The sequence below is a fragment of the Microchirus variegatus genome (assembly GCF_963457635.1).
Source record: "Microchirus variegatus genome assembly, chromosome: 14".
NCBI lineage: Eukaryota > Metazoa > Chordata > Actinopteri > Pleuronectiformes > Soleidae > Microchirus > Microchirus variegatus.
In genome coordinates this window covers 15,204,762-15,217,557 of record NC_139815.1, presented here as the reverse complement: position 1 = coordinate 15,217,557, position 12,796 = coordinate 15,204,762, and the positions used below count along the sequence as shown (strand labels likewise).

Sequence of the window (12,796 nt, the reverse complement as noted above, 5' to 3'; positions counted from 1 at the left end):
CATTTCATGTGGCCCACGAGTGATTAATTGGTCTTAAAAATCTGAATAAATATAGGTCTATGCTGCTTTAAGGCGTGCGTTGACCATAAACTACATTTCCCACAATGCATGGCGATTGCATTACCCGCAAAGTGACGGCTTCCCGCCATTAAATCGCAGTGTATCATTGCATATGCATCATGCGACAAGTGAGTAAGATTGAGACTCAGAATCGCAGCAGAATGTGTTCACAAAAGCCACAACCAAAAACGATGAGGCAGTGAAAGTTAGCTTTATTGTGGCTGAAGAAATCGCCCGTGCTTCAAAGTCTTTTTCTGAGGGTTAGTTTTTGAAGCAGTGCATGCTGAAGGTGTGTGAGCAGGTCTGCCTCGACCAGATATAGACTTTTAAAACTGTTAGTTTGTCAAGAAACATCATCGCAGACCGTGTTACATCTATAATGCATCATATTTGTAACTTGAATAAGTAAATGGGTCAATGACATGACATGCATATTTTTGTGTCCAAGTCCATTATATAAAAAAAACATAATTTAATCTTTTCATGACATCTATCACTTTATTCTATAAAACCTATTAATTTTTCTTACATTTTTCAGTAAATTCAAATAATTATATTATTTTCATGTTTTGGCTTCTCAAACAAGATATCAGGTGATGCAGCTGTCCGAGCAAGTGAGCAGACTAAGAAAACTATTAATAATGTTATTTTAATAATGATAAACTCAAAATAAAATACTTGCACATAATTTTGTGTTTGAAGTCTTTCGAATAATGTTTTTTCCCTAATATCAATAGTTTTAAAGTTGCTAAAATAACTGCAAAACTTTTGTCCGGCAATTTACATTTCCTAAATATCAGGGTGGTGCAACCATAAACATTGGACTTTATTTTGAAGTCAAGAGACAATAGCTGTAAACTGAATGTTGCTTCAGCCAGAGGAACCCCAGAGAACCTTGGGACTAAGCAAAAAGGTTTGTAGATCTCTGTCAAATACTGATAAAAATAACTACTTTCAACTATATGTAGGTTGGTACGCTTTCCATGTCGGGTGGAAAACTAATGTAAACCAATGTAAAACTAGAAAAAAAACATTTTATCATAAAACTCTTTGTTTTTTAAAAAAGGTGTTCTGTGTGAACTTCATGACAAGGGTAGAAAATAATGGTTTCATCCAAACAGAAGCTGTTTACTTTGAGTTTAGTTGCAATTGTCAGGTGGCACAACTGTTAATCAGGTGGCACAACTGCAAGGAATGTCACTATATAATGCTATTCAAGGCTCTAAGGTTATCCATGACACTTCTAGAATGTTTATTAGATTTGAATGGAAAGATATTACACACTTTAAATCATTTTGCATGTTAATTTGTACATTTTAGATGCCACTATCACTATCAAAATTAGCATGACACGGGGCAAGTATCAACAATGATCCAGCTGACAACACGTGCTTCGATTACGAACTACGCATGCTCCATGGACTTAACATCTAACACATACAGTTTCACCTGCTGGAAAGTTCTACAACATACGGAGCAGATTATGAACTCCATGCGACATTGACTTCACACCAGAGAACATTCTCTCTCTCTGAGCAGTTAACTAAACATATCAGCTCATCTGATGCATCTGTTATTCCCTTAATTGCAGTGCTAAAGTGTCTTCTACACAAAGATTGAGAACATGGAGTGAAAACAATGAAAAGTGAGCTCTGCTCTTTAAGAGTCTGTCACCATGTTTTATTAACATCTACCCAGATCCCCTGCACTTCATTGCGACTGTACTCGATCCTCATCATAAAGATGTAATGTTATGTGAATTGTTTTTGATGGGTTAGGGTTAGTTTTAACTGATGTCTAAAACACATGTTACTATTTGAAATGAAATGCATTTTTTTCAGCATATTTCATGTCATAACTAATGTGGTCAGGTGGTGCAACCAATATTTGTCAAGTGGTGCAACCATTTTAAACCAATAAATGATACGTCAAAGTGACCAAATGGTTTATAAATGTAATGTGTGTAGTTATTATACTGAATATATGAATTTGTGTATTTGTGTGATTGTTTTCCTGTCTTTAAATGTAAAATTGGATGTTAAGGATGCTTAAAACCTGACCTTCAGAGAGCAAAAATCTTAAATTATTGTAAAAAAAAAAATTTTTATATAAATAGTTGGTTGTGCCATCTGACATTTTTTTTGCTGTGAAGTTAAAAATACTGTTAAAAAATGAGTTAAAACAGTTAGAATAGTTATTCAATATATGAGAAATGTTCAAACACATTGTTCTGGACTCAAAAATATGCATTACATCCATTTTGAAAATACTTTTAAAAAATACCTTATTAGAAGCTTTATTGTCATTGACCCAAATACAGAAAGTTATCTAGCAATATGTTACGGAGTAGTTACCTTTATTTTACATTATATTTGGTTACACTTTATTCTGTATGACAGTTACATCTGGCCCTTTGAGTGTAACAATTATGCTGATGTGGCCCCAACAGCACAAAAAAAAGGTTTTGAAAAGAACCAATCCACTGACATAAAAGCAAAAATAAAGTCATATAATAAATACATATCTCCACATGAAATATGCACAATGTACTGTTTCTAATCTTGTCCCTACACATTAAAATAACTGAACCATTGTTCTGTTATCTAATCCGCATTATCTGCCAACAAAGTTCAAATATTTTAATGATTTACTATGCTGTATTATTTAATGGAATCCTCACCGTGAAAATAAAACTTGACACATAATTCGGTACAACCTTTGAACATGGTTAAAAAAAAAAAGATGATGCAGAAAATATGTGTTTGTGAGGTCACGCACAGGCCTATTGCACGTTTTTATGCCCTGTCATTAATGGGCCACCGGGTGTGTGCCACACAGGTATACCCTGGTGCTACAAAGAGAGAGCGTACAGGAGTGATGTGTGGGGGCTTCAAAGAAACGAGGCAAAAGGCGGTGTGCGGTATTTAAAACCGAAAAAGAAGAAGAAGAAAAAAAACCCCACCTCTTTTGACCGAAAACAAAAATGGTTTGGAGGACTCCAGCAACATAACCTAAATAATACATTTCAGGTTTTAATGTAACTATTACTGCCTGTGAAGAGCTCTTTGATGTTAATTGAAACCACTGGGCAGCAATCTGCTTTACAGCACTGACAAATCACAGTTACCTTAGGCTAAGCATTGAAGGTTAGCAAACGGGGAATGCACATTCTTGCCCTGTATGCTCATTCCATATAAATAAAACTTAAAAAAAAAAAAAAAAAGCCTGTCTTCACTGAGGATAGACCCCCAACCTGAAGTTGTGGCGTATTAATAAAAACAAATGCTGTTTACAATTCTTAACATCACCATCACCAGAGGTCCTGTCTGGTACAGGACAAAAGCTTGACTGTATTGTTTTGTGCTGTCCCGGTAGTTTGCACCACAGCTTAACTCGATAATGCAGAAATAAAATCTAGGTGGGCCAGAAGAAACTCCTGCTCCGGAAAGATATAATTACTCACAATGAGGCTTGTCTCTTGTATTTCTGATTTTTTTTTTCTTCCAGGCCATACTATAGTTGTTGAAGAAAGGGGGGAGAGACGATTGCTGGCCTGTGGGCTCTGGTTTTAATACAGACACAACACAATAGTCTCTGTCTTCCTTTACTTTTGCTTTAGTACATTCTGGCACCATGTTCTACTCATCTTTTTTTTCTTTAGACGCCCATTATATCACAAAAAGAAGCCTTGTCAGAGGGTCATCCAGAGCTGATGCAATTCACAATAACAGAAAACATACTACCTCCATCATGAGAACAAACACATTGACCAGATCAGTAGACATGGCTACATGATGATAGAAGAAGTTCAAAGTGATGTATTTTTTTTTCACTCGCTCTCTCTCTCTCTCTCTATCCCATATGATACCACATCAGAGTGTGTGCACAAGTGACCTTGCCTTATGTTCAACCCCACAGGTCGGACATGAGAGGACGGGTGCCTGCTTTAAAGCTTAGTTCACTGTCGGACAAATGACAGGCATTGTTGAGGAAAAGTAATTGGCTTGTCTCCATGTAAAGAGTCTGTGCTTCATGATTGTTCGCAGAGCCTCCGATCTGACCATCAAACAGAAATCATCCAGAGAAGTTTCTCCTCGCTGACATGCCTCCCATCACAGTGACTGAGGGGGAAAACATGTGAATGACAGTTTGACACTTTCCCTTAGAGTAAAAATACTGCACTGATGGACTGGGAAAGTGGAGTGAACGTGTGAGTGTGGATTTGTAAAAATAATAACATCACCAGAACAAAAGGAACGCCTTTATAATTAATGGACGACACGAGTATGAGTGTATGAAAGTCAGCTGAAACTGAAGGATCCAGCGTTTGAATTTAATAGCAATTGAGCATACTGCACTTAATTATGTTGTGTATAATCACATTTAAATTAAAAAAGGATTTGGTTTTTGTGGGTTTACAAAAAAACTACAGTATGTGTTCTTAAGGTCTTAATGTATGGAGGCTGCCAACTTGTAGTGCTACTCCTACAGCTGGCCCAGTGTCCTTTTGTGTTTTGAGGCAGAAGCTTACTACATCCTCTCCAGTATGTGAGGGCCATTGTTCCCTTTACTGTAAATGTATTCCACAATTAATGAATTCACAAATGGGATCGTCTGTTTTGTGATTTGCATTTAAGGTTCAATAAAGTAAGATTAAAGTGAGATTAAAATACACCCTTATACTGTAGCAACCTAAGACCAGAGCTATTCCCTGTACCTTGGCCTCTGAAATAACTCCATTATCAAGAACTAGAAGTTACACAGTTTATACACTTTGTGGAAACTTTAATAACAGGGCCCAATGTGAACAATACACTACATTTCTGCAGCCACGGGGGTTGTGAGGACTCGGTTATTTCGCCAATGGGCCACCAGCGGTGGAATTAAAAAACAAGCCTCTGCTGGATTTGTTAAACAAGAGGCTGTACATTATGACTGCTCAAAGAGTCCCACATCTAACAAACCCTGCAAAGGAAAGTCAAGCAGCGAACGCTCTGTTCCCCCGAAATGTTTAACCATAAAGATGATTGACAGTGGCAATATGTGAATGATAGTTTGACGCATACAAGGAGCATAGTGTAATGATGGATTGGGGTGATGGAGGTCGGATGAAGGCAGATTTTGACATAAAAGATAAAAAGGAGAAATTATTTACAACAAGCTTTAAAGAGGCACTATAGGCCCGACATGTGTTCATGTGCAAAAACTTACATGCAGGCACATGGATCTGGTTTTCACAAACCGATTCTGGGGATATTTTTCAAATGTATTCTCCCTTTGGAAGACGGGGACAGAGAAGAGGAAATGTAAGTTATTAACAAGAATCAAAAGAACCCACTCCGTTTATTAGTAAGGGATGCCGGCGACGTCGACATCTTTGAAAGCAGTGGAGCTTTTGAGCATTTTACAAGACAGGTGAAAGAAACATGTGTGTTAAATCACTGTAACTGGCTCACTTGGGTCAGCTCTACCATAAAAGAAAAGAGATTACAAAGGAAACTAATGAAGACACTGATCAAAGTCTGTAATGGTAATATGTAGCAGGTGTTTCAGACCCCTGCAATCCGCCCCAGCACCACCCTCCCACCAGTGCTTACCCTATCCGCGGAGCCCTCTCATGTTTTTCACATGTGCGCTCATAGGAACAATGGACAGAACACATTTCAGCACTATTCAAAATATGTTATGAGCAATCTGGATGAACCCTTGGAGGGAGGGAGGGAGGGAGGGGGGGAACTTAAACTGTGGGTGTTACACAAAAGCAGCCACATAGATGCTGTGCGTTTACTGCGCTCTTTCATGATAAGCAGTGAGCTGAAAAGGGCTGACGTGGTGGAAGCCCATTCCATCAGAGACGACGCACCTGGATTTGAGACGCGTGCAAAGTTGAAAGACAGTCGGCGGGACGTGAGCTGGAGCGCGTTCAAAGCATGATTGCTATTTTTACACATTGTCTGAGATGAAAGTGGCACTGCTTTTGATTTACAAAAAAAAAAGAGGGGGGGGGGGGGGGGGAGAGCATATGGAATACCTATGTTGAAGACCAGGATATTGTCAAAAGAAATTACACAGCTTGTTAAAGCTTTTTGCCTAATAAAAAGTGAGCCAGCATGCACCCTGAAACAAAGCAAGCAAAATGGAATGCAGCCCTCCTTCATTTGATTATTTATACATGTGACAAGTCACTGCTGTGAAAATGTGAAAAGGGCCCATTATTTAAACAAGCATATACAGTATAGGGTCGTGAGAATAATACCTTCTATCTATCTATCTCCTAATAAAAAAGTGAGCTTGCATGCACCCAGAAATAAAGCAAGCAAAATGGAATGCAGCCGTCCGTCGTTTCAATATTTATACATGTGACCTGGCAAAGTCACTGTTGTGCAAAATACCCATTATTTTCAATCATATAGGATAATAATATCTATCTATCTATCTATCTATCTATCTATCTATCTATCTATCTATCTATCTATCTATCTATCTGTACACACACTCATCTGGAGTGTGTGTACATAGATCTTTAAGTGGGCTGATGCTGCGCAGTGCATTATTCTGAGCGTGCCTCAGTTGCTTCCGCCTCTTGCACACGTCACATTGGGATTTGTAGTTTACATCTCCTCGTGTCTGCCGTCTCCTTAAACAATGTGTCCACAAACAGTAAATATAACCCGCCAAGACGGACACTGTCTCCCGAAACACGATAAAACGAGAGGCTGCGTTTGCCTGCGCCCTTTGCCAACATGCAAACGGAGAGCGGAGCCGCTCGGTGCAGCACTACAACGCCCAGCGCCGCCGCCAGTGACAGCGAGGCAGTGTAAACACAACTCCAGGAACATGAAAAGATCGGGTGACAGTGAGGGGGAGAAGAGAAGAAAGGTATTGATAGCGTTTTTCTCCGTTCGGTCTGGCATATATCTAAGCCTGGTGGCTGGCTGAATGTCTAACGCTCCTGATGTACTGCCGCTGGCTGCATTTCGAGGGCTAGAAAGCCGCTAATGTCAGCGAATACCTCACCTTGTCTGCTTCCTTTATTGTGTTTTCCATTTTTTTCTCCCCAGTCTGACAATGAAGAATTACATTTACATGATTAAAACGGCGCTTCACCACGTAAATACACTGCTGATAAGCTTTAGCTCGCAGTAGAGCTCGTAGGCGGCGTCCTACGTGATGTGGAAAGACGACATGGAGTCGAGACTGAATGATATTTGGGAGAAAATGGCACAAACTGCTCTATTGATTGGTTTGTGGTCAATTTAGAAAGCAGCGCGGTCAGAGCTAAGTAGTTTGGCTAGCGTCGTCCTGCAGTAAAGGATGAACAGTGACTTCAATTGTGTAGTAGCATCACATTAGTTGAGTTACAACTGCAACAACAAACCTTAACCCAGAGAAAGTTAGTGTGCAGTGCAAGCTAACCCGCCACTTTATTAGGTACACAGGGCATCTGTGAAAGAGTGAGGAGTAGAACTCTTCTGCTCTTCATGCTGCTTCACCATGAGTTTTTCGGAGAGCTTTTCTGCATAACTTGGTTGTAACTAGTGTTTTTTAGTTAGTTAATGTTGCCTTTCTTATTTTTTTAAACCAGTCAGGCCATTCTCCTATTTTATCTCAGAGAACTGCCACTCAATTGATAGTGTTTCTTGTTTGGAGCATGCTAGCATGAACACGCTAGTAGTTTAGCGGTGAATGAAATACTCACCTTTCTAAGGGGCCCCCTTGAGGTCAGGTGGTAGAAAAGAGCAAATATATACAGGATGAACGGTGACTTCAATTCTGCAGTAGCATCACATTAGTTGAGTTACAACTGTAAAAACAAACCGAGAAAGTAAGTGTGCAGTGCAAGCTAACCTGCCACTTTATTGGAGCATGCTAGCATGAACATGCTAGTAGTAGTTTAGCAGTTAATGACATACTCGCCTTTCTACGGAGTCCCCTTGAGGTCAGGTAGTAGAAAAGAGCAAATGTATATACAGTAGCAATAGTTTTGGGTTCCCTTTCAATAACTTTTCCTTCCCCTGTAAAATGTTTCCATTACTTTGGAATAACTTTTGTGTTCCTTCCCTCCTCGGTGTTCCCTGCTAGACCTATGGAAGGTCTAGACCAGGGGTCACCAACGTGGTGCCCGCGGGCACCTGGTAGCCCGCGGGCAGCCAATACGGTGCCCGCGGGCTCACTTCACTTCACCTCACTTGCATGTATCCGTATGATCTGTCAGTAAAATATCTTTGATATTGTTTATAAAAACTGGTAATCGTTAGGAGTAAGCACTGGAAGGAATGTGTATGCAGTTGAATGCATAATATTAATCATTTAAATGGTAAACAAACAAAAAAATATTATATGGTAGCCCTCCATATTATTTTTTACCCTTAAGGTAGCTCTCTGACTCAAAAAGGTTGGTGACCCCTGGTCTAGACCTATGGAATATCCTCATTACAGTGATGCACATGTATTTAAACTAAAAATATATATTTTTTGACATTTCTGCATTGTGCTTTTTTTCTTAAGCTCTACATTTTATCAGACTTACCACGTTGAATTGAAAAAATGACATTATTATAAGTTAATAGTTACATAAATCACCTTTCTACTGTGCCCCCAGGGTGGGAAAATGGAGCAAACGCATGTTGCAATAGTTTTATGTTCCCTTGCAATCATTTTTGTGTTCCTTCCCTCCCCGGTGCTCCCTGCAAGATCTTCCCGCTCTGGATGGAGTAGGAGTGCTGGCCGGGGAGTAAGTGCTGTGCATGGCAGGGCAGGGCAGGGCAGTCTGGGGCACGGGGAGAGCCAGGGAGGGAAGGAAATGCAAAAGTATTGTGAGGGAACATTACGGTAACCTCTAACCCACCCTGACCCTATCGGGGCTCCATACCTTTCTTTCCCATCATGATGCCTGATTTGAATTTAAGCATGTCATCTTGCTAACAAGCAGTTGAGCAGGGGTACCTAATAAAGTGGCTGGTGAGTGTATTTCATATTTGGCTTGGTGCCAGTCCAGCAGTCTGCAGCTGCCTATAGTTTAATAGTTAATACAGTAAACAATGATGCTCTGATGTGCAGTGGATTTGAGAACTAATGGGTTAATTACCTAGTTTCCATTAGAGTAATTTGCAAATATTAATTTATTTTCTTTTAAAAAATTGGGTAAAAGAAAATGTGCATTTATGTGTGTTTCCTTCTGACATATCTGTCAAATTACTTCAACCCTGTAAGACCCAAATTAAGAAAAACCTAAAAAAAAAAAAATATTTTACCTTTCAGATGTTGTTGTAGGAGGCCTTTGATGCAGAAATCAAAGAGTTTTTGGAAAAAAAAATGTTTGTACGTTTTTAGAGAAACGTAATTTTACAATGTTGGGCTTTGGTGGTAGCAAAATTTCTGTGTTTGTACTCACTTTGTCTCAATTCAGAACAACTGAAGGTTCATTTGCAAGTTTGATTGCTTACTAAGCTCCATAAATGTATACAACATTTAAAAATATTCACACAGTCATATTTTTATGAAAACATTTATTAAAAATAAATAATTAAATAAATAAACAGGCTAAAACTAGCTTTTTCTTGCAACTTCTTCATTCCTTTTTTCTTTTCATGACAAACTTTTTATTGTTAGTGAAAGTCCTAAAAACAGTTATTGTCCTCTGAAAAGCAAAGGCGAACATTTCACTTGCTGCATTGCGTGTTGGTGTATCCTTTATTGCAGCATCCTCTTCCTGTCTTCATGTCCTTGCGTAAATCCAATGGCAGGAGTGCACATCTCTTGGATGGTCTCTTCTGAGCATTCAGAGGGCTTCATGATGTCACTGTCTGTGTTGCTGGGCTCTCTTTGCCTGAAGATGAAATCCAGACCAGAAAAATCAGTGTTGCGACTGACGAAATGATGTGTTTGTGTGTTTTTGGCTCGATGTCCACATAATTATCAGCTGGACAGTCCATGGGTGGTTGGTTATCTTTGTCCACTTGTTGACAGACATCTTCATCTGAGTCTTCATCACTCTTATCAGTGTCATTGAGTTCGATGTCAACTTCTCTCTCTCCAGTTTGGATGATATCAATCACATCCTGCACACTGTATCACGGCTCTCTCCTTGCTGGTGGCATTCTGGAAAAAAAAGCAATGAATTAACATGTATAAATATGCTTTTTATATTGTAGCACATAACATGAAGGGACAGATAGGGTGGTGGACCAAGTCCTCTGGTCTGTTGATATCCTCTTTGTGGACAAAGACATGGGATTTTAGCTCAGTCTGATCAAATTAACTATATTTTTTTGGGGGGATAAAACTTTTAAATCAGCCAAATTTGACCAGAACACAACACAAGGGTATAATGTATGTAATGTATACTGCTCATGTATATAAACAAAAACGTTAAGTTGCTATTTTGGCTACCACCAAGACCCAGTGTTGTAAAATTACAACAAATATGCAACATGCTCTAAATGAAATTTGATGCATCTATTCCACAATAACTAAATATGTACATGCTCTACACATTGTAATAACAACCAAAAAATATATAAAAGACATTTTACTTACTTGAATCTGATGAATATAGAAAATATGAAAATAGATTATGTTCGGAGGAAATCTTGAAATCTTGTGTGTGTTCATGGCCATAAAGCGGGACTTATAAACATCCACTAACATTGTTAGACTGAACAATAAGACCCAATGACTATGTACATGTGGTAAAAAAACAGATAAAATATAACAGATTGTTTTTTGGGATGGCTAAAGGTAACGTCGTAATTTTACAGCCGTGGGTCTTACAGGGTTAATGTTGTCATTCATTTTCTCAATCCGTTACCATTGCACTTTGTCGAGTTTACTTTTTTAAACAATATATATCAATAGAACTTTTCCACCTCCCCAATACGAAGTACCTGTATGCAATATTTCAAGTTTTTTTTTTCTATGTTTTTAAAAATGCACATAAATACAGGCTAATGGAAATCCACCCAATTACATATTAAAGTGAGATGTGTGTATGGTTGTATTTGTATGACGTGACCAGAGAAGAGTGAGTTCATAACTTGATAGGACCGACTTGGTTGTGTGTGTGTACACTGGAGCGTTAAGCTGCTTTTCGTGCTGACTTGGGCTTAAATCAGGCTTCCACATGCAGTCTAACCAAGACGTTTGTTGAGATACTAAGAGAAAGGAAGGAAATGGACTCAACTGTGCTTAAGGTCTCTTGAGCTGCATTTTGCCTATAGTCATGGTGTCTGTCTGTCTACCTCTCAGTCTGTTTCTCCTCCTATTCCCTGACTTGGATAGCGTCTGCTGTGGCACATGTGTTTGGATCATGTTAGACAGCAGTGAAACTATGTAGGACGCAGTTCCTCCTGTTTATGAAAGCAGCAATGGCGGCCAGATGAGTGGCTCAGAGAGGGAACTCATTCCAGCTGGCCCTCGGGCAGTCAGGCAGTGCTGCACAGACCTAATGGCTTAGCTTCCTTTCTCTGTAGATAAATAAAAGGATGAGCAGGAGCAATTGTAATTGCAAAATGGCAATATGACTGTAGAGCAGCCAAGGAATGAGCTGCATACATTTTGGCAGGTTTTATAGTGATACAGTTATTGTAAGAACTAATAACTTGGATATGATGGTTGTCTCATCCAGTAAGCAAGTGTGTTTGCAGTGCTGCTCAAAGTGAGAAATGTGCCATGATGGGTCTTCTGCCATTCTGTGTTAGAGAATGCAAGCACCAACAGATTAGTGCCAGATGAATACACAATCTCCTGACAGAATGCCACTGCTGCCAGTCAGTCAAACATACAGACAGGTGGTATGCTGTTGTCCATATACATATTTTAGGTGACATAGAACGAGATGCTGACCTAGTGATATCATATCCTCAGCACAGTGATGCACATTTTAATTTGTATGCTTGTTTCATGCTTCCAGTTTTCTCTGACATTTTTCTAAAGCTCGGCATTTTCACGAGTCTCCTCCACATGGCTGTAGTCAACTCGCCTTGTACTCCATTGAATTGAAAACATTTCATTATGTTTTGTCAGTGTTGTCATCACAGGATGAATTTCCACTCATGTCTTAGCAAGTGTGAAAACAGCACTGACCCTGTCCCTTAACCCGTTGTTCTAATTCGGTCTTTGATTCAAGCTCGCCATTTGGACTGTGATGACAAGTATAAAGTGCTGTATCGAAACAGGAAGTGTGTGTATGAGCAGGAGGCTAAGTAATGATCACACAGGGTCACCAGATGTTTTGAGGTCCTGGGCTCAGCCCATCTCATTGCTTAGATCAGCCTCATTGGTTTGCTCTGGTTGTGTCACCTAGTGCAAGCTGTTTAGAGTATTTAATTTCTGAACACTCATTAAAATGGTTTGTGTTTCCCTTGGCAATTCTGTTAAATTAACAGCTAGCAAGGTAAAAGCTGATTATGTGGCCACACATCCAGACATGGTTAATCAATTCTCCCCCACAAAATGTTCGCTGGTGAATTAGTGTAAAGGAAACGATTTATGGTGACTAATGCCGACGTCCTGTCATGTCAGGCCTGGTGTTTTAGCAAGAGGGGGTGTCAGATTCAGCGCATTCAGCAGCTTCGAGCTCTGACGGCCATCTTTTCTCCCTCTTAACCCAAGCTACATACTGCTTGCTCTATTAATGAGCCAATAATGGAGAAATAGTGTTGGGTACTGACATAAAACACGCTATGGATACCTTAGGCAGGGTAGCACCTAAGCTCCAGCAGAGCTAGATTTACAC

General features: G+C 39.5%; 1 protein-coding gene across 1 annotated transcript in view; it reads left to right on the top strand.

The window, feature by feature from the left end:
• Positions 1–6,873: 6,873 nt before the first annotated feature.
• Positions 6,874–12,796, top strand: part of fto (FTO alpha-ketoglutarate dependent dioxygenase) — a 120,916-nt gene continuing 114,993 nt past the window's right edge. The window contains exon 1 of the mRNA XM_083901248.1: positions 6,874–6,939. Within this exon, the coding sequence (XP_083757374.1) occupies positions 6,898–6,939 (42 nt within the window). The 5' untranslated portion in view covers positions 6,874–6,897. The remainder of the gene's footprint in view (positions 6,940–12,796) is intronic.